At 35.6% G+C, this 23,529-nt stretch overlaps 1 protein-coding gene across 19 annotated transcripts in view; it reads left to right on the top strand.

Annotated features, from left to right (window-relative positions):
• Positions 1–23,529, top strand: part of ADAM22 (ADAM metallopeptidase domain 22) — a gene marked incomplete at its 3' end in the record, with an annotated part of 239,376 nt that overhangs the window by 194,305 nt on the left and 21,542 nt on the right. For 6 of the 19 annotated variants that reach the window (XM_082398238.1, XM_082398229.1, XM_082398239.1 and 3 more), the window contains exons 21-27: positions 385–490; positions 2,771–2,890; positions 6,466–6,634; positions 10,261–10,375; positions 12,777–12,867; positions 16,658–16,675; positions 23,183–23,377. In XM_082398238.1, the coding sequence (XP_082254364.1) occupies positions 385–490; positions 2,771–2,890; positions 6,466–6,634; positions 10,261–10,375; positions 12,777–12,867; positions 16,658–16,675; positions 23,183–23,377 (814 nt within the window). The other 13 variants (XM_082398244.1, XM_082398233.1, XM_082398230.1 and 10 more) reach the window with 4 other exon arrangements.

Below are 23,529 nucleotides of genomic sequence, written 5' to 3'. Positions count from 1 at the left end.
AGTTGCTGAGTGAGAAATTCGTGCTTTATATTTGGCACTGAGATTAAAGCATTGAGTATTTATTCAATGAAACATTTGGTAGCATCTTCCCCTAATTATTGGCCAAACTCTGAGGAGTGTTGTTCTGAGAACCTATAGCCTGAGTCCTATCAAAGATCTAAATAGATTTGTTTTCCAAGTTTCAAAGGAGCAGTTGTGAAAAATGTACCTGAGTGATGGATGCTTTTGGTAGAGGGAACTCTTGTGAACCATAGCTACAATTTTTGGAATTGATAACATTGTAGTGAAGGAGAGTCCTTCGTGGGTGTTTTCCCCTTACTGCAAACATGCTGAACAACTCATGTGGTGTAACTCTCACTGATAGAAAACTCTCTTCTGCTTCAGAGGTGACAGCATCAGACAAATACTGCTATGAGAAACTGAATATTGAAGGCACCGAGAAGGGTAACTGTGGGAAAGACAAAGACACATGGATACAGTGCAACAAACGGTGAGATGGAGAAATTAGCTAGAGTTTATACCTCAGTTGCAGGCACTACTTTTTGAGCGACCAGGACTTTCCTGTTTTCTGCATCCTGTAAAGCATTCTCTTCACCTCATCTCTTCCCACAGTTCCAGCATCACCTTTGCAGAAAGCTCCCAAATCTTAACACACGTTCTGACCTCTCCCCTAAGGCTCAGGCCATGCCTATAGCTGCCTCAGGACTTTCTCACCTAGAAGACACCTGTCAGCATCTCAAAGGCAACAAAAATTAAAGCCAACAGAATATGTCCTCAGTGCTGGTAGATTGAATTAACTGGCTCTGACTTTTATAAAGGACTCTTTTTGCCAAAGGTCTTAATATCTCACTGTCCTTCTGTTTAGAAGCCTCAGGGTGATCCCTGATGCCACCTTCCCTCTGGCTCCTTGTCCAAATGCCAAATCATGTTCATTATTCTCTTTTACTCCTCCACCCTTTGTCTTTAATTCATCCCTTCATTTCTATTTCTATTGTATTACCCCAACTAAGACCTATATCAACTCTTCAACTATTATAAAAGCCTGTTACTAGTTTTCTATGCCAGCAGTCTCTAGCATGCTCCCATCAGAATAATCTTTTCCTGAATCTTTTTGACCATGTCAAAAATTCTTTGTTCAAATCTCACTGGTTCCACATACCTAATTAATAGTAAGAATAATACCCAACATCTATTGAATGCACACTATGTGTTAAGCACTGTATTACACTTTACATAAGCTATATCGTCTAATCTTTATGGCAGTTTGCCCTGTTTTATGGAGGAGGAAACTGAGACACAGTTAATTAATTTGACCAAGGTCATGTAACCAGGATATAACAGAAGCAGAATTAGAATTCCAGCAGTCTGATTTTAGAACTCCCTCTTAACCACTTTGCTGAATGTCATACTGTCTTGCTTAACAAACAAAATAGAACCTTAGCTTGGCTCTGTACCTCTTCCTCAGTTTGGCCCCAACCTACATATTTTGTTTTTTCTGCTCTTCCAAAGTCTAGCAAACGTGGCCATTTCTAATACATTTTATTGTCCTACCTCCACACCTGTGCTTGTGCTATTCATTCCTTAGGAAGCACCCTCTATACTCACTCCGTTACCAGCCAAAAATTTAGCCATCCTCAAAGCCCCGCTTGGACAATGCTCTCTCTGTAAATTATTTCTGGATCTACTCTGGAAATAAATCTTCTCCCTATTCTCCACTGAACTCCCACAGCCCTTTGTACTATTTTTATGGCCCTTTTTGCCAACTCTATGTTTTATAATTGTTTAATGTATATGATTTCTCTTCTCATCCAGAGTATAATTTCCTTGGGGATAAAAATCATGTCTAATTTTTTTATATATCCTAAAGTATTTAGTAAACTCCAACAAAAAAATGTTGAATGCATATCTCTTCTGTGTTAAGAAAGCATTTTCATTTATGATAGATATAATAAAATGATGATATAACTTTTAAAAAATATTTTTCGAGAAAGAAATAATACATATTTTTCTATGTTGGTGATACATACAAGTCTTAATTTTTCTCTTTTTCTATCTGATAAAGCCTAATATTTCCATATATAGTCTTGCTGGCCTGCTAATCAGTCTTTGTAAGATATTTATTAGAACATGTGTTTATCATTATTATATTAACAATTAAAATGTGTTAAATATAGAGACTAAGTAAGATAGTATTTAACACAAATGAAAATATTTTACAAGTTAAACTAGAATTGTATGTGATAGCTGGGGGAGTAGTGACATATATTGAAAAAGGGATCATGAGCCTATGTGGTTGAGAATCTACAAAGTATATGAAACGTATAATCTCTTCTTTAATTCTGGTGCCACAGGTTGAAGAAAGCACTGTATTCTAAAAGAATACTCATCCAAAGATCATTGATTCACTTATCAAATATTTTTATAAATGTTTTAGTATATCCAGTGATGTGTTATGGGGAAAGAGATTCGGATATAAAAAAAGTCTATTTCATGGGTAATTTCCTTTAGATAAATACTAAATGGGCAATAAAGGAAAGGCTAGAACACAGTTGGGATTTTGGTGCACCAACACGAGTTTCAGAGAAGACACTTTTTAAAGCAGGGGTAAACTAATTTGAGCTCATTTTATTTTGCTTATAATTTGAGGAAATAGTATCGTTGATAAAAAACAAATGCTAAAATTAGATAAGATTATTGTTCTAACTTTACAGGGTTTGTTATGTCTTTGGAGAAAGAAATAAAGTAAATACTTCATACTTTTTTGACACAGGGATGTGCTTTGTGGTTACCTTTTGTGTACGAACATTGGTAATATCCCGAGGCTTGGAGAACTCGATGGTGAAATCACATCTACTTTAGTTGTACAGCAGGCAAGAACATTAAACTGCAGGTAATGATCTAACCATTCTATGAGAACATAAGTCATCTTATTTCCCAGGAATGTAGCTTAGGATTACTTCTGTTTTCAGTCCATGTGTATGTTAGTAAGATGAAATGGACTCTAGTCCATAGAGGTGATTAAGGAAATCCTGACAGAAAAGATATGAAAAGAAGAGAATTAGTTGACTGCGGAATGTTATATGGTGGCTGGAGTTATGTTTAACTGGTCAGTAAAATCTTGCAGGGTTTAGTTTGCATTTCATTCTTACTAAGGGAAATGAAAGAGGATTTCTGGGTAAAATCAGTAGATTAAATATATGCATCTTCTTTTGCTCCCTTCTGAAATCCCACTAAAATGACACCAAATGGATCTCTTTTAGAATTCATGTATCCACAGGGAAGCAGAGAAAGGGAGGGGAAACAACAGCAACAAAATTTGGAACGTGGAGAGCAAACAGATGTGTGGTAGATGATTATCAAAACTAAGAAAGACGAATATATGGTATCGCTTCTATGTGGAATCTCAAAAAAGGGTACAAATGAACTTATTTGCAAAACAGAAGTACAGTCACAGATGTAGAAAACAAACTTATGGTTACCAGGGGGTAAGAGGGAGAGGAGGGATAAATTGGGAGACTGGGGTTGACATATACATGCTACTATATATATAAAATAGCGAACTAATAAGAACCTACTGTACAGCACAGAGAACTCTACTCAGTACTCTGTAATGGCCCATATGGGAAAAGAATCTAAAAAAGAGTGGATATATGTATATGTATAACTGATTCACTTTGCTGTACACTAACACAACATTGTAAATCAACTGTACACCAATAAAAATTAAAAATAAAAATAAAATAAAATAGATAAACAACAACAACAAACAAACAAACAAAAACTAAGAAAGCTGAAGTCCTAAGTCAGTAATGGGGAAAACCAAGAAATAACCCGATACATACTGTCAGTCCCGAAAGACTCAAAAATGGGCAGTGTCATCTACTTCTGGAAGAGGGAGTAAAGGAGTTGGAGATTGGGAAAGGAGCTAAAATAAAGAAGATAGGTGAAGTCTGTTAGAGAAGCTGCTAGATCCACAGATTACTTCCCTGACTCAGCTAAACTGGGGGTTGCTCACCCTCCCATGAAAGATTTGAGCTTTACAGTCTGCAAAAAATAAAACAGAAGGTTTCCAAACTGAAGGACAGCAGGAAATATCAATATCAGATTTGTATAGAAGTGGTCCAGCCTCATTGGTATTCAGTCAGAAAGTCCTAGAATTTCTAATCATCTGTCTGGTTCCCCAACTCAAACATGAGCAGATTATCAGATTTGTGAAGAAAGACTCTAACATGAAAAAAGAGAGAGAGAGGAAGAGAGAGAAACAAACAACAGAAAATACAGCAACCAGCTCTCAACATTTATGAGAGATAAGACATTTCTATCATGAAACAAGAATAGAATGCGATTTTTAAAAATGAGGAACATTAAGAAAAGAAAAGAAAGGCTGTTGGAAATTAAAAACACGATGGCAGAAATTAAACTCAATAGTTGAAATTATCTCCCAGAAAATAGGGCAAAGAGGCAAAGAAAGGGAACATAGAGCAAAGCTCACCATTTTGGAATAGAAATAATAAAGAACAGAGAAAACAGCAGGGAGGAAATTAGCAATTAGTACCTCCAAGAGCATTATCTAGAACTGCTGGACTTGAATTTCCATATTGCCAGGCTCACCAAGTGCAAGGTGCAATGAGCGAAATTAGAGACACATCAAAACTTATCGTTAGGAAATTTCAGAACCTTAGGACAAAGAAAAAGATCCCAACTGTTTCCAGAGAGGAAAGAAAGAAAGGATCAGGCATTAGAATGGTTTAGGGTCTATCAACAAGAGCCCTGGGATCCAGAAGACAATGGAGAAAATGATTTCCAAACTGGAATTCTGTATCCAGGCAAAATATGAATCAAGTGTGAGGGTAGAAAATAAAGTCACATTTAAATATGCAAGTTTCCCCCGAGTTTACTCCTGTATGTCCTTTCTCAGGAAGCTATTAGAAATTGTGCTCCACCAAAATGAAGAAGTAAACTAAGAAAGAAACAGGGAATTTAGGAAACAAGATACTCACCATGGAGAGAGATATGGCAATCCTCCAATGAATCGTGAGGGGAAATCCAAGATGTCCAGCTCTGAGCCATTTACAGGAGCTAACCAAATCAGATAGGAGCAGAGGAAACTTCAGGTGGAAACTCCAGGAGAGATTATTTCAGGAAGGTGAACTGATGTTCAGGCACATCTTAAGTGGAGATTTTGACAGCAGAATTGGACTAATTTTGAGGTAGTGATACTTCAACAAACAAATAAGAGACTTGGCTAATCTGAGGGAAAACAAAAAGTTGTACAAGGAAAAGAAAGGGGTTTAATTATGGCGTACTATATCACTCAACTAAACAACATTTACATAATCATAATAATGCACAATTTGTTATTGATTTAACTATCAATCAACAAAATATGTGATGGAAGGTAGGGGAGAGATGAATTCTCAAATTCCATAGAGGGAAGTCAATTGATAATACTTAAAATGGAAAAATTAAAAATAGTGATGCAAACTCATTATTTAAAGATATGTACATAAAAAAACAAATGAGTCAATTAAGAGTAGAAACTGGTTTCCTTCAGGGAGGGATATACGGAGCAGTAGGGGGCAGTGGATCGCTTTATTGCATTTTAAAAACCAAACTGTCTCTTAAAACTATGTGCATGCATAATTTTGGTAAAAATAAAAAGAATGGAGATTTTTATAGTAGCACTGACATGGTACCAGATGAATAAATTGATTATGAATATACATTTTCAGTTCCCATCCTGTTTATTTAATTAATTTATTTTTATCCTGTTTATTTTTTATTCCTGCATAATATGTGGGCTTGCGATTTTAAATAGCTGTTGCAGTAGTATAGTCTTCTCAAATATACAGTTGACCCTTGAACAACATTGGCTTGAACTATGAGGGTCCACTTTTATGTGGATGTTTTTTCAATAAATATATGCTACAGCACTACACAACTCCCCATGGGTTGAATCTGTGGACATGGAACTTGGATTTCCGACTGCGGGGAGGGGTGGCACCCCGAACCCCCGCATTGTTCAAAGGTCAGCTGTAATTTGTTAATAGAACAATCTTTTTTGGGAAATGTAAACCCAAACCAAAAATTCTCATCCTTGTTTGAAATATATTTGACACCTTGAAACCTACTTATTTATCAAGTCAAATGCTAGTAATAATGGCTTACTTGACTTGTACATGATAGCCAAGGCAAAATGATAAAGCCATTTCAATTCAGGCCCTTGTTATAATAATTATGTTTAAATTCTAAGATATATCAATATCTCTGAAAGGAATTAGATCAAAAGATTCAATTGCTGTCTCCATTTAGAGGTTGAAAATGTCTATGCTACTGTTTTTTATTAGATAATAAAGAGAAAATAGAGAAAGTGATATTGCCTACTTTTAAGTTTTTAAGCATGTTCTCAAGATGAATGTGAATTCACGGAATCCCATTTTCTTTTTGCTCTCAATTTATTTTTAGTGGTGGGCATGTTAAGCTTGATGAAGATGTAGACCTTGGCTATGTGGAAGATGGGACACCTTGTGGTCCCCAAATGATGTGCTTAGAACACAGGTGTCTTCCTGTGGCTTCCTTCAACTTTAGTACTTGTTTAAGCACTAAAGAAGGCACTGTTTGTTCAGGAAATGGAGTAAGTATTCAGTACCTCACCATGGGGAACTATTCAGTCCTTTTATATCACAGAAACAGACAAGACCCTAAACTGCTTATTTCTGTAATAATCGAAAACATGCTTGTCCATGTTTCTCTAGCTGGTATGTAAACTGTCATGGGGTCATAGTCATTTGCATATTTCTGCCGTGTAATCTGTGAAAGCCTGGGAATAAGAAAAAATTTAATGTTCCTAACCAAATTCTTCCATCTTCCTCTCCTATTAGGTTAAATTGATCTTTAATATAATGCTAGTTTTCTACAAGTGACTTAGGAGACAAATTTTAACAAACTATAATGGGATAAAAAAGGGAGTGCAAAGCAGGGGCAATGGCCACAATATTTAACAGCTGGTATGATCCAGGCACTGACCGGTTAGAACAGACCATAAATAACTACCTTGGCCACAACAGTAGGTACAAGCTGAGGATAACTTCTAGAAATAGAAGCAGAATAATGAAGGAAATGTTTCTCAGAAATAAATGGAAAGAATGGTGGTATTTAAAAGACCAAATTCTATACTTTAAGTCATATATTTGATAATGTAGGTCCTATATAAGTAAGTTTATAGGTTAAATAAACATGCTCTATTAGTGATTCCAGTTTTGACATTTTCAGTTAGGAATTCGTACACTAACAAAAACTTCTTGGTTCTTTTTCTTTTGGCATATGCTTTGATTTTCTTTTTATTCTCCTTCTGGATTCTTTGCTTAAACTGGTTATACTATCCAGTTGAGGTAAAGGACCCCTGTCCTGGAATTGTAAGCCTTCAATCGTGGTCATTACATGTATATCCCTAAGGGATATGCCAAGAATTTCCTTAGAGAGGTATTAGTAATTGTTACTTTTTGCCAAAGGATAGGGATTCTGATGGCACAGGAGGATAGAGAAGGCATATAGTAAGTAGTTCTGCTCCTATAAAGGGATCTGCTAAGTCTTCTTTCCTTTTTCCTTAATAATTAAGAGTGTGCTAGGGAGAGATGCTTTTTGGGGGGATGGGAGAAAATAATAATGGAATTCTTTCTTGATCATTATGCTAATGAATAACTGTATCTTATTCATCTAGAAGTCCTGAGTGTGAAACACAGTTGTGTTAATTAACTGTTTGTTTAAGGAATGAGTAAATGAGTGATAGTTACAAGTAAATCAGGTGGCAAATAGCATCCAATAATTTTTAATAATTATGTATAATTATTATAAAGGTTATATTCTATGTATTTTTAATATAACTCTGTATATGTGACAGAAATTAAAATGAGAAATACAGTAGATATTCTCTATATAGTGTACATCATGTAGGTTAAGAGTATGGGCTTGGAATCAGTCTGAGTTTGAATCCCAGCTCTACTCCTTACTAACTGGGTGAGATTGGGCAAACTACTTAGCCTATCTGTGACTCACTTTCTTCCTCTGTAAAATGTGAATAATAATATTGCCTAGTTTACAGGATTGTTGTGAAGAATCAATGAATTAACACCTGTAACTTATACGTAATACTTAAAACAATCCTTGTGACATAGTGAGTGTTCAATAATGTTGGCTATGACTGGGTTTATTATGATCATCGTACATCGGTATCACTGTTTTTGTCACTATGTCACTGGTGCTGTTGTATGATATGGAAACATACTTGGAGAAACCAGTTGACCTGGTTATGGTCTGTTGAAAAGATAGTGGTGAGGGGCTTCCCTGGTGGCGCAGTGGTTGAGAATCTGCCTGCCAATGCAGGGGACACGGGTTTGAGCCCTGGTCTGGGAAGATCCCACATGCTGCGGAGCAACTGGGCCCGTGAGCCACAACTACTGAGCCTGCGCGTCTGGAGCCTGTGCTCCGCAACAAAAGAGGCCGCGATAGTGAGAGGCCCACACACCGCGATGAAGAGTGGCCCCCACTTGCCACAACTAGAGAAAGCCCTTGCACAGAAACGAAGACCCAACACAGCCATAAATAAATAAATTTAAAAAAAAGAGAGAGAAAAGATAGTGGTGAAGTGGGGTCTCAAACCCAGGCCTTTTTTTTTCTTCCTGCATGTTTGTTAATCTGCAGAAATTTGCTAATCTGAATTAATTTGAAATCTGCACTTTGTTAATCATATTTTATAGTTACATTTAGATCTGCATGTATGTTGTCTTCTGGCAAATTCAAGCAGACAAAAGACAAACCTATTCAGTCAAAATCTGTCTCCTGAAGCACTTCTCTGATCTTAACTCTAACTGAATTCTCTCCTACTTCCCACTCCTTTCAAAGTTGCTTTGAATCATAGGATCTTAGGTATAGATTCTGTTTCCTGGATATATAAATGAAGACATTATTTTTTTTTTAAACACTATTTTATTTATTTATTTTATTCATTTATGGCTGTGTTGGGTCTTTGTTTCTGTGCGAGGGCTTTCTCTAGTTGTGGCAAGCAGGGGCCACTCTTCATCGCGGTGCGCGGGCCTCTCACTATCGCGGCCTCTCTTGTGGGGAGCACAGGCTCCAGACGCGCAGGCTCAGTAGTTGTGGCTCACGGGCCCAGTTGCTCCGCGGCATGTGGGATCTTCCCAGACCAGGGCTCGAACCCCTGTCCCCTGCATTGGCAGGCAGATTCTCAACCACTGCGCCACCAGGAAAGCCCCCATGAAGACATTATTGTCTGATAATTTTTAAAAATTTGGTGCCATTTTATGTGAATTTTTTTCCTAGGCTCTGTTTGAGGGAATTCTCAGTTTCCATGACCCTGAGGTAGCTAATCTCTGAAGCTTGGGTTGAGGTGCCCAGGTTACGGTTTTGTGAAGCTTTCTTCTCAGACCACTGCAAAGCCTCAGGCCTCCCCTCTTCTTTGTCAGATTTCTCTTTATCGCATCTGCTTCCTAAAAGATGAATAAAATTTTGGTATAAAGATCCTTTCTTTAGAAGAAAGAAAACTTTAGGGACTTCCCTGGTGGTGCAGTGGTTAAGAATACGCCTGCTGGTGCAGGGGACACAGGTTCAAGCCCTGGTCCGGGAAAATCCCACATGCCGTGGAGCAACTAAGCCCATGCACCACAACTGCTGAGGCCACACACTGCAACTACTGAAGCCCATGCGCCTAGAGCCTGTGCTCCACAACAAGAGAAGCCACCGCAATGAGAAGCCCGCACACCACAACAAGGAGCAGCCCCTGCTCGCCGCAACTAGAGAAAGCCTGCGCGCAGCAACGAAGACCCAACGCAGCCAAAAATAAATAAATAAATAAATTTATTAAAAAAAAGAAGAGGAAGAAGAAGAAAGAAAGCTTTGTATTGGATAACTGACAAATGATTATAATTCTGCTTAGTTTTTTAAATCTCCCTCATAAAATTTGAGTTAATGAAATTCAAACCAATCATTTCATTGATTTTTGTTTTAGACGTATAAATTCATTCCTCTGTTAAAATTCACTGTTCCCTCTGGGTCAGCTGTTGATCTCTAGAAAATATTTTTTTAAGTACTTGAGTAAGATATAAAGTAGTAGTAGGAAGAAAGTACCAATAAATTTTCAGTCCCCTCAAATTCTAGGCATATAATAATTAGAAATTAATGTTTATTTTTCATGCCTCTGCACCAGAGACTTGGCATTGACTCTAGATTGATTTTGGATTTCAGGTTTGCAGTAATGAGCTGAAGTGTGTGTGTAACAGACACTGGGTAGGTGAAGACTGCAGCACTTACTTCCCTTACAATGATGATGCAAAGGCTGGCATTACTCTGTCTGGCAATGGTAGGTACTTAATTTGGTCCCATTATGTTGTCTTTATGCACAAGGAAGGAGAAAACTGCCCTTCTGAAAGTTTCATTTCTATTATTTTTATATAACTCAAATATAAGTTAAATCCACATAATAATGAATTACAATATATACTTGGGGCCCACATTATGAAACTGATTGTTTCCATTAACTTGTAATGTTATGAAATATGGAATATAACTTAGTCTACTGATTTAGCTGGATCTTATCCTATATCAGACGGAGATTTTCCAAGTATTGTACTCCTTTGGCACTGACAACAAACCCTACCATTTCTTTTAAATGAAGAAAGTAGTCGAAATTCTTAAGTGTCTGATTTTATATTTTATATATTTTATATGTTTATATATTGGGACTGAATAAATGAGGAAAAATTGGAATTGATTTTAAAATATTTTGTTGACTTTAATATTCTTTCTTAAAGAACCTCATCTATATTCAACTCCAGTTATGTAGCCTGAACTGTAGGTAATTCTAGAAGTAGTAACCTTGGCCAAGGTGCCTGGAAGGGGTTCGACATGGATAACAAAACAACGGGTGCAGTTCTAAAAGCTAGAGTGGTCCAAATGGAGAAGTAGAAATTAAATGCAGATAGATACCTTGGAGATGAATGTCCCCTTTTAAACTATTTTTATCATTTCGTTATTGAGTATTCTTCTGCATAAAATAATGCTGAAATCCTGACGTCCATTCACCTCCAAAGAATGAGAAAATGATTATTTTCATTCTAATCATCCATACAGGTTAAACATCTTAGCCAATGTGACTTTAATAATGAAACTCACAGAATGATTAGGGTTTTGGCATCCTCAGTCTTAGCAATAGTAGTGTGGTTCCAGCAGTTAATACAGAGATGAAGCTATTCACGTCCGTGGATTTAAGTAACTCGTCAAAAGTCATACCATTGCTTAGAAGTAATCAGGACTAGCATTCAGGTTTATTGATCCCTGTTAAATCCCTGGAAGGAAAGGAAGGGTAGACAGACAGGCTAGGTCTTAGAGTAGGAAAATCCCAATGTCCTGGGGTGCATCTGTACCCACCCATCCCACAGAAGACCTGGGCAGAGTGGAGTTGGCCAGTCTCCTAGATGCCCGAGCCACGCTATCCCCCGTGACTACTGAGGGCTCCCAGGTAGAGAGGCTGCCATTTCTGTCATGGGGAATTGGAATCTGCGCCAGTCACCCATGATTACTGACCTTTGATGTCCAGAAGGACTCCTCAGGAGTGCAGCAGACAAGGAGATAGCTGAGCTGCTCTGGGTGAGAGCCCTGCAATTTAACATGGGGTATAAGTCATTATCAGCAAAACCGGTCTCCTGGTATCAGAGCCAGACCTTTTCTGCTCTTGGGCTCTCACTTGCACTTGTTGTCCAGGCCTTTGACTCACTGGGCCGCTCTCACTGCTGTCATCCCTTAAGGATTGCAACGCAGCCTGCCTGACAGTGGACGCTGCCAGGCACAACAGTGCCATTGCCCAGTCCTGAGCTCCAGCCCTGCCCTGGCCTCCTGTCAGTCTGGTGTAGCCTCGCTCTCACACCTCACCGGCACCAACCTCCAGCTCACCAGGCTCTATCTTACCTTTGGTTTTTCCTTCTCTAGGATGCCACAGCCATTACTGTCAAGACTGGGAACTACAGTCTTCTATCATCTACACCACCTGAGCACTGATTCTGTTCATCTGTAGGCATGTTTTCCCCCTTTAGAAGCTTATATTTGCGTAGACAAAATATCACACAAAATAAGGACCTTACACTGGTTGTCAAAATGGAGTGATAGGAACAATAACATTTCTAGAATTTCTGAGAAAGAGGTCAGGGTCAAAAAGAACATGGATTTCTAAATATTCCTCCCCAGAGGATGCTATGCTATATGGTGATACAGTAGTATCACCCCTCCTTTCTTCCCTTTATCTTTACCCTTCTTTCTTTTAGTTCAATGACCTCATTATATTTTCCAGAAAAATACATGGAAAATAAAACTGTGCAAAATGCACTTGGACAAGAATTAACAGGGAACATACAGAAATGACTATTTTTAAATAACAATTGATATGGATTGCTAAGTTATGGTTGATTTTTCTTCCCTTGAAAAATACCTACTTTCAATTTCAAGGTATATATGAATATCAGATCATTGTCATACACCTGAAAGTAATATAATGTTATGTGTCAATTATATCTGAATAAATAAATAAAATTTGAAAAAAAAAGTTCTCTAAAATTAAAACTGTATAAAGAAAAAAATACCCACTTTTTAAAACAAATAATGCTATTAGTGTGATGATTACAGATCTGGAGAATAAAGTTCCTGAAAGAATTTTATATCAAAATTTCAATTATATACACTGATCTTCATTGTTTCTTTTTTCCCCCCAGGTGTTGCTGGTACCAATATTATAATAGGCATAATTGCTGGCACCATTTTAGTGCTGGCCCTCATATTAGGAATAACTGCATGGGGCTATAAGTAAGTGAAATGGCTCAGTATGTTACTGTCAAACTATACTTTAAAATATTTATCCAAACGAATGAAACATCTAGAAAGTTTTGTATCATTGGATAAGTATACCTGTAGTGAAAATAAGTCTGGCTCAGTATTCAATCAATGATTATTCTTGGCATGATTAGAGGTAATAATAATTTATCATTTTTTAGATTTTGAGATAACTCCCTTCTATTCTAAAAATACTGAGTATTTCTTAAAACCATTGCATGAAGTAAAATCAGTCTAAATCGTGTCTCATACAAAGGCAGTGTTGGTTTGCTCTTTAGTGACGCAGGTTCTCTTGACTTAAACCCATTCCCCCAAATCTAGGCAAGATAGTGAATTAGAGAGCATAGCGCTTTAATAACAAAGGTCCTATCAACAAGAACAACAGCAGGATCTGCTCCTGAGTGCTTTCACTGTGGCCATGCATCCTGCGAAGAGCAAAACCTCTCCACAACCAGTATGAAGGAGGCATTGTTATTTGTTACATATGTGGGTGTTTTTGTGCGAAGAAAAAATGCTTCAGAGATGTAATTTGTTAAAATTGAAATTCAACTATAAGTTACAACTTTTAGAAACCTAATTCTTTTTTTTTTTTTAGTAATTTGCTTTATTTTAATGAATTGTTTCTGATTATCCCTGCTTGTGTTTTTTTGGTTTTTTGTTTTTAATCGGTCATCAGTTTTATACACATCAGTGTATACATGTCAATCCCAATCGCCCAATTCAGCAAACCACCACCCCCACCCCACTGCGGTTTTCCCCCCTTGGTGTCCATACGTTTGTTCTCTACATCTGTGTCTCAACTTCTGCCCTGCAAACCGGTTCATCTGTACCATTAGAAACCTAACTCTTAAGCTTCAAAGTTCAACTTACAATTTTTTGGTTCTATTTATAAACTTGAAAAAGTTACACATTTTATAACTTTTGAATATTGGATTCCCCTTAGCTAGGCATTTAGCTAAGTAAATGACTTCACACATTCCAAACTTATTTGTATACTTAATATGTTCATTTCCCTTTTTAAGTACTTAAGTCTTATGATGTGAAATATTTCCTTAGTATTCAACTAACATTTATGTTTAATAAAGTAAAACTTAAATGTGACGAACCTTAAGTTTTTTAAATATTTCAAGTTAAAATCATAGTCCTACTGATCTCTGAAATGTTGTATCAGGTTCCCAGGCTTACGGTGTTTCTCCTTTTGGAAAGAAGTCCAGCAAATTTTGCTAGACTTTCTGCGTATTAGCCCATTTTATAGTTTTTTTTTTTTTAAATTCATAAATCAAATTTGGCTTACTAAAAGACTTGGGAATTAGACTTTTTTAGACTTTAAAATTACCCCAAACCTTTCAATAGACTAGGCATTATATAATCATTTGTTGCTGTTGTTGTTATTATTATTATTCCCTGACATGGTTTTAAGCCAACTGAATTAAAAGAAACCTCCTTAAAAGTGTTTATGGCTCTTGCTTGTTGTGAGATCAAAACCCAGAAAGTTTCTTTGGCTGAAAGGAGAGGGCAATTAGTTGACTGCCAGGATAAACTTTGTATGTTAGAAGTATTAAAATGCAGAAAGACATTTGTGCAAGGTTGTATTAATGAATAGCACAGACAGCAGGGTAAAGTTTAGCGTAATGTAGTTAACGTGGCATAGCATAGCGAAGGAGAGCACAGCATAGTGGTAATGCTTTGCCCTAATTAAATGGGTACCTAGCTCTGTACCAGCTCATAGATACTTAGTACCTATGTGCCTTTTTAATGTGCAGTTCGTTAGGCACATTGCATACTTACATTTGCACAGGCTGATTTCAGCATAGCATTTGGAGTATAAAATTACATGTCTGAAAGAAAGGCTTTTCTGTATATATATTGTTTGAGCTCTTCTCACACCTCAGGTGAATTAGACCCATCTTGGAGTCACACTATTTCCTTGACTTCCCTGATGCAAGACTTATGTAGTAATTGCCATCACAACCTTGCTGTTTTGAAGTAGTTCAACGGTTTCATTTGGTCATGTGAGAGGGAAAGCAAAATTGTTAGTTCTGTGGTGTGTGATTTTCTGCCACCTACTGATGCAAATGGATATTTCATGTTTACAATTTTGGAAAACATTACCCTTTCAGAAATATGAAACCTAAAATCTACTCCTACTGCTAATGAAATTACCTGTGTCTGTTTGTTTTAATGATTAGAATGAAAAGTACTTCTTTCTGTATATCATTTCTTAGTTTTATGAAATTTAAGTGGTTTCACTTTTTTCATTTCTGAATGTATGTACTTTGCAGATTATTAAGGAAAAAGACAAATCTTGTTCATACCACAGTATTCTCTTTGTAAATAATTTGAACCTGACTGATGAAAGTTTTAATGTTACTAAATTTATTCAGAATATGTGTAAAAATAGAATAAGGATGTAGAAATTTTAATACAGGAATTAAATTCATGAATATGCTGTTTCACATATTCTATTTCAAATTCCAAAATGAATTTAGGGCCTGAGAACTCATTTTTTCATTAATCCTTCCAATTAAACTTTCTACCCCTTCTCCAAGACTTGGGGGAATGGCAGGAATAGGAAATGAGGAATACTCATTTGGAACTGGTGGACCGCTCAGGTAATCAGATTGAGAGAATAAAAAGTAAAACATGTTGAATGGAAACATTTTGGCTTATTTTTCTCTTCTATCTTATGGTTTCAGGAATGAAAAATGTTAAGTATCAAATTGGCACTATTACTCTCATGAACTCATTATTAAATGAGATAGTGCATGGAATAGATTGGCAGGTGAAAGTGCTACAAATGAAATCCATGTGGAAACATTAGCCTTGATCTTGGAGGAAGGAGCCTACTGTTCAGTTGCTTGACCTTCCCACACATCTTCGAAATATTAACACCTAATTAGGTCATGATAAAAAGTTTTAAATGGACTTTTTTGATTTAAAAGTTAAAAAGCATTGGCACCTCACTACCACACTCTCTAGAACACATTTTTGTTTCAGAATGGTTTATTCCGAAACTAATGCAATTTTATTTTAGGAGATGGCCAAATAAAAAACAGAGACTTTGAACAAAGTGTTTCCAATGTAGCTTTCAGTGAAGCTTCAGTGAATAAGTAGTGATGACTTGGGAGGTCCATAACTGCTGTGAATTCTATTATTATTCTTGTGTATGATAAATTAGTTACCTGTTTAGCTGTTATGATAACTAATTTATCATACACAAAATGTTCTTGTGTCCAGTTATGTTTTCCTATTTGAAATTCTTAGGAAGAGCTTAATTTGGGGTATGTATTCGAAAAAGAATGATTATAATTTTTATTTGTATGAAAACATAGCTAATATATATAAGTAACTTGACTAATTTCCTTATTTAAATCAATGTACATGTCTGAAAACCTGTATTTGAAATAGGGTTGACTTTAGGACATTACTAAATGTTTAATATACAATTGACATTGAGGAAACAATTATTTTTTAATAACTGAAGCTTCATGCTTTTAAACAATGGTTACTTGAAGATATTGTCACTAACCCTTTGGTGTCACTTCCTTGAAAGATGAAGTGAAATTTGTGTGTGTGTGTGTATGTGTGTGTGTGAGAGAGGGAGACTGTGTTTTTATTCCCCATTTTAATTCTGCATTTAGAAATTCTAGTGGAGACCTTTCAACGAATGCTAAAGCTCTTATGTTTACTGGTCTCTCTTAATGGACTTTTGTAGGTAACTAATTCTCTCTCTCTCTCTCTCTCTCTTCTTGTCCATAAAAAGAAACTATCGAGAACAGAGGTATGTGATGAGAATAATCTGAACATAGAACTGAAAACTGAAAGGTTTAAATCCTGTTAGCATCTTTGGAATTCATACATACAGTTGTAAATCAAGTTCACTTTTGAACAAGCACAGGTTTTTATGCTGTAGTGGTCATAAACTAATCTTGATTTTTCATGACCTTGAAATGATAATTTTAGTAATGTTGCTGTGGAATGTATTAATTTAAAATAGATCTGTCATTATTTAGTTTTAATGGTTCTGTCATCCAACAATATTATAATTAAGAGTTCTTATTTGTGTTACTTTCATAGTAATATATATTTGGAGTTGATTTTTTTTTTCTACCTAAAACAAAATTCCTTTATGTTAAGGTGTCACCTTTGTTTACATTGGTTGATTGGCTTTTGTTCATGTTTATAACACTCTTATTACCTAACACTTTCTGAGGGAACTTATTTTTTGTTACTGTTGTTATATTAGTAACTTTCATTCATAAATGATAAAATTTATACGGGCACAATGCTGTGGTCAGGAGAATGTCTTGGCATTTGAAGAATCTGTTTTATCGCTGCATAAGAAAATATTTTTTTGTATGGATTAGGTAATTGCACAGGTAGTGAAAGAAATAATTTGCATAGTTAGAATCTCTGATTGCCTAGTGCACTTTTTTTTTTTAATAAAAAAGCCCCTAAAGTCAGGCATTCCATTCATCATAACCTTAAAATCTATGTTTAACCAGCAGTGTAAAAAGAGATACAAAGCATTCATGTAGTCCTGTAAGACTTGCCCATTTTTTCTAAATCTAAATTAGCCCATATTGGGGTACATCCTTCACTTTTCACATTTAAAAAATTATGAATACTATTAGCTATTGATATAAAAAATTAAAATATCCTGGAGATTGATAATCTAGACCATACCATATAGTACTAGTTTTGTACTCAGGATACCTATGCAGGTTCCTAACTTACTTACCTTTTCCAACTGTTCCATTAAATGCCTGAGGCACATTAGGAATAAGACATAATAAATGTGGTGACACTTTTTTAGGACCCAGCCACAGCTTTAATTTTTTTTCAGAAACTAGAATTTTAAACTTGTTCTATTTCTTTCTGTGTTGTAATTTAAAATCCCTGTAAGGTTTTATCCATAAGAGGTACCTACAGGGTACTCATTGAGATCCTGATCAGTTAGCCATAGATATTAGAAAATATTGACCTTGCCCTGGAGTAACTGACTTCTACCATTAGTGGAGAAAGTAAAATTGAAAGAAAATTAATTAAATTAAAAAAACACACAAGAAACTAGACTTCTTTGTGACCTGTTTTAAACTCTTGTGTCCAAAAACACTGGAGAAGAGCTGGAGCTATTTATGCTTTCTGTTGGGTAGAAGTTGATCAGCCATATCAGAAATGTAAGTTTGGTGGCTTTCTTCAGTGAAAAATAAAATTAGAATACCAAGATCAAAAACTGACGATTTAGCTCCATTTCCATAGGAATTAAGGCTATAATGTAATTTCATATTGCTGACTATATAAAAAGGAAAGCACAGTGTCACAAATATGTAACATAAGCAAAGCTGTTATGGTGCTCTAAGATGTGTTCTCACCAGGGATATTCTCCAGAATAAAGTGATTGCCTACACTACAAAAAATAATAAATATGTAAACCTGTGCACCAATTTCCTATTCTAACTAAATGTATGCATAAGTACAGTTAAGAAAAATTTTATGCTAGAAATCTCTTTTTTGTGCCTGATGTAATTTCATGCCTCCTGGTATTACTGTGTCACCATTTCATCAGTCTGGCTACTCTTTTGGAGTCTAGTGCATATTTTGAGAGTTGTCACATTTCAGCAGATATAATTTTTTTATATTTTGCTATGTTTCAGCACAACCTTTATTTGTTTTTGCCCTTGTCCATAGCTAATGAATCTTAGGGTTGTATAATAATTATTAAAATGGAGAAACAGCAAGGAAGGGACTTTAAATCAGGAAGTTGTGAGTGTATAAATATCTTCTGAAGGACTGTCCTTTTTAAGAATATATGTTAGTGGTTATAGAGAAGGTGGTAAAGCCAATGGACCAAAGCATGCATTAGGAAATTTTCAATCTTGTGAAAATATCTGAAGATATTCCAGTAAAGATGTGCCCAATTCCAAAGGGTGCTAGGGAGTAGAAATAAGAATTTTGAGTTTTGAGTTAAATTAAGTTTTCCTCTGAGGTTCCATGGTGGGAGGACCAGTTGAAAAGGAATCAGAAATCCACTTGCTAGTATGTGGTCTTGGGAAACCACTTAAACTTTCCTCAACTCTAAAAACGGACAAAAGTTCTTTGTAATCTGTGAAGCATTCTAGTAAGGAAAGTTATTAATGTGTGGTCTCTGAAGACTTTGCATTTCTCTCATCTCCAAATGAAAGAGGTAGGTAGGTATGGCTGTCCTCAAAGAGGAAAGCAGCATTCCTGACATGAGTAAGGCCTGCACTTGCTGGTATGAAAGCGTTGGTGAACATATGGGTTTGCTTTGACACTGAATGCATATTAAGTATGTAGCCACTTCTCAGATTCTTATTGATGATACAGTGGCTCAGAAATGCCAAATTGAACGTAACTTTCAAATTACTGGAAACGTCAGGCAAGTAATTCTGTGAAGAAACCTGATAACCTGGTAAATTTTCCCACCAGAGAACGTGTCCTCAAGGTTTTCTTTATATTGAAGGAATGTGTGATAGGTTTAATTTCATGTCTGGCAAAAAGATGAGAAGGAAACCCATTTTGTTTTCTTTTTGTTTACCAACTGCCTAATAAAAAATAGAAGTCCCATTCTGGGAGACAGAACGCCACACATGAACGGTATCACTTTAAATTTGCCAGTGTCATCTTGTGAAGGGTAGGACCATGGGACTGAGGAGCCATGGAGAATTCTTAGATGTCATATAGTTGGAAGGACGGCTATTGATTATTTTCTTTAAAATCTCCAGGAACGAAGACCTCCATAATTTTTTTCAGTTGGTGCTGTTGTTTCTATTTTACCATAATTGCTTTAGGACTTAGCAGCTGTGTACTTTGTAACAAGAATTAGAAATTTGAATTTTGGTTTTCAGGCAGGTTTGCAAATAGCAATAGGATAAGAAAACATTCATTAAACTTGGATTTATAAAGCATCCATATTCCTCAATGTTCTCTTCCTTTGTCTGAAATGAACATACATCATTGAACATACATAATGTGAATTAGAATAAATAATTTAGATCATGTCTTCCTGATCCATACCTTAAGCAGAAACCCCCTTCCCCATTTCTTTTCTCTCTCTCACCTATTTTAGCCACTTTACTTTCTGCTTGTGAACCTCCTTCCTTTTTTTTTCAAGCCTTTCTTAGTTTTTTTTTAATACTATTTTTATTCTTATTTCAGTGATACTCATGCATCTGTCAGTGTGACTTAGTACGCATTACACAATATTTCTTCAAACAGAAAAGTAACAATTCCAATAGCAGACAGCCCAGACACCTACAAAGCTTTAGAGAAATGGCTCCTTCAGCATTAAGGTTAAGACTTAATTTTTTTTCATTGTAATCTCATTTTGAGTATGTGTAAGGATTATTAAGTTGAATATTATGGTTCAGTGGACTCTTTAAGGAAACATCAGACTTCCCTCATAACAGGAATCCTTCTTGAGGAAAAAGAATTTAGTTAAATAAGCTTTTATTTTCTTTTGGTCATTATTTATTAAAAAAATTCATACATATGTCTAAAATATTTGCATGTGATATTGGAAATATGAGGTAATTTTTCCATTATAAAACTTAGCATTGGTCAGGCCACCTAATTCCAAAATTCTATGAAACTAGCAAAATTTAGGAAGAAAACTATAAAGACTAGAAAAATAAATTCAATTTTAACAAATTTAAAGCTATTACTTAGTTGGTCATTTATGATCTTTTATAATAAATGATGAAATGGTATTTTATTGATCATGGGGACCTGATACTCTCTATCTTCACTAAAGTTTAGTCAAGAAGAAATAGGTTTGTAATAATATGTAATTGGATATTGAAAAAAGAATAAATTTCTGGACAGTGAAGGATGTTAAGTATTATTCTTAAAAGATCTTTAACAAAGTTCCTCATCTATTATTAACATTGTAATGCATGTATTGTGTGAAGAAAGTTACATGCATTCCTTATGGAATTTTTAGGAGAATGCAGAGTAGTTTCTTTATTTTGGAGACTTCACAGTAGAGATAGATAGGAATCTAATCTGCCTGGGATGATAAAAGCAAGGCTATACCCCCAGAGTTCATTGAACTTAAACTTTCCTTTCAACCCTTTGACTGAAGCCCATAGTTTATGATATGTTTAGCATTTAGGATGTTTGTGCACAGTGTAAAAGATGACCATGGACTGCAGAGAAATTACATTGAAGGACTGGTAAAATGTGCTTAGTTAAAACAAACAAACAAACAAATGAACAAAAAAAAAAAACCACCATCCATTGTGAGAGGCAGTTCGTTTAATCCTGCAGTCTCAGCTAAGTGAGCCCTTGGTAAGTGCCCGAATGTCAGAACCATGTAAAGAGAGAGTAGTCTGGGGGATAGATTAATGGGCAAGATCAAGTGTAGTCAGAACTTGTCTTTATTTAATTTGAATTTAGTGAGGCACATCTCATCAGTTTATAAAGATTATCATTAAAGGTAATAGTGACAGAAATGACTGTTAGCCATAAGGATTATTATTGGAAATGTAATGTTGATAGGATGTTCTTTGGCATTCTTTTATAAATATTAATATGATACAAAAGGGAATTTTCCTACCTGAGGCAACTTACAGAATTTTGATTTTATTGAGAGCATTTTTCAAAGGATTGATAGAGTATTTTACTGACAGGAGGCAAGACAAAATATGATTCCAGAGATTTAAAGATCTCTTGCATAAGCAGATATATCATTTGTCCTGTGTTATTAACACTATAAATATGGGGAAATTGCATTGTTTTTCCCATAAAATTAATGTTTCATAATACACTGGGAAAAAGAAAGACTACAGTTACGAGCTGAAGTCACTTAAAGGGTTAAAAATATTTTGAAGGAATATGTATCAAAGAATTATAGGTAAAACCAATCTTACATACAAGTCTAATGAGAAATTTGATTTCTTTAAAGGGGAGGAGTAGATTTAATCACACAAATTAATATAGGTGCTTTATATCAGTTGAACAATTTTATTTGTAGAGATGTGTGAATATATAGGATTGAAAGAGTATAAGAGAGCATATTCAGTCATTCGAAAGAATGAATGACCAAGCATTTTAAACATTTAAAACAATGTGGTAGTTGGCATAAGCAAGGAAACAGCTGAAACATTTTAGGGATTGAATTTAGCATCAGCAAGTAACCATGACTAGTGTGGTAACTAAGGGAAAAATAAATAGGAAGAGGCGTTAGCAAATGTGGGCCTTTGTTGAAGACCTAGTTAAGTACAGCTCTGTTTAAAATTCTCAGTCCAACACTAGTTTGTACCACCTCCAACTTTAGTGCTGAATGGAACCAAATCAAGTCTGAGGTGCAGTTGTTTGTCTGGGGGCCATGCACTGGCAAAGGATCAGATTAGCTACCAAGGTAGGAGGGTTGACCGGGCAGTCCTATCTAAAGTTTTCTACCCTGTTCCCTTAGGAGAAGTAATAAAAATCTGTTCCAATCTTAGTTAATTCAAACTCAGAGTGAGTGGGGACAGTAATAGTGCAGACTATGTAGATTTTCCCTTGTTGGAGATGAAGAATGGAGGTCACATACCAGCCACCTATAAATATCTTCCTCTAGTCTCAACAAGAATTCCGTTATTTTTTCAACCCTTTCTTCCTTCTGCTAAATTATCTTCCTTTACACATTCTAGTGTGCAGTTACAGAATTACATTTTTGATTGCCCTTTGAATCTCTTTCAATTATATTTCTGTTAAATGAACAGTGAGGCTCCAAATTGAACAGAGAACTCGAATAAAAATTTATTTGGATTAAATTATAGAACATAGTTTAGAAATCAATCAGTTCTTTTAAGACCAAATCAAGGTTACATTATATAATATTTAGAAATTACGAATAGTTTACTCACCACAGTGAAAAAAACGATGCTTTATCTGGGCAAGGACTGTCTGTCTCAACATGTCTCCTTCAGCACCAGGTTTTTTTGTGTGTCTTTTTTTTTTTTTTTTTTTTTTTAAGACAAAACAGCAGTTCACATCTCTAAGTGTAATGAAGTTACAGTGAAAAACCTCATCTTTTCCTATATTTCCCCTGAAGCAAGGGTTTGTTCATCCAGACTGTAAAGACTTCAGTGATTGCATTTCTGACCTCTACAGTTAGAATGACTTTAACTTGTCACATTTATTAATAATCTTACATGTTGTTATAGACTTGATTCATGGAGCTCATTATCCCTACCTCTTTTTTCCTAAAATACTATTTGTATATGTCTGTGCTCATGTGTGTGTCTTGTTTTCTGACTCTGAAATGTTTATTATGCCTTAGACAGTTACCCCAGGGAGATTATGTAAAAGAGCCTGGAGATGGCGACTCTTTTTATAGCGACATTCCTCCTGGAGTGAGCACAAACTCAGCATCTAGTTCTAAGAAGAGGTCTGCTTTTCTGTCGCATTTTCAGATTTCTACCTGTTCCATCACACATTATTCCATTAGTCAGAACATTTCATTATTTTGCAGCAGGTTTGATTACTTCTTCCTTCTTTCTTGAATGTTAAAAAAAAATAGTATCCTTTGTTCTTTGATTACTCTACTTCAAAATGCCATATGCTCAGAACCACTGGTTTAACAAATCAGGCCAGAAATACAAACAAAACAAAACTAAGCAAATAACA

Source organism: Balaenoptera borealis (assembly GCF_965194805.1).
Source record: "Balaenoptera borealis genome assembly, chromosome: 7".
Taxonomy (NCBI): Eukaryota; Metazoa; Chordata; class Mammalia; order Artiodactyla; family Balaenopteridae; genus Balaenoptera; species Balaenoptera borealis.
Note: the sequence above shows the minus strand (reverse complement) of the source record. Positions and strands in the feature narration are given on the sequence as shown.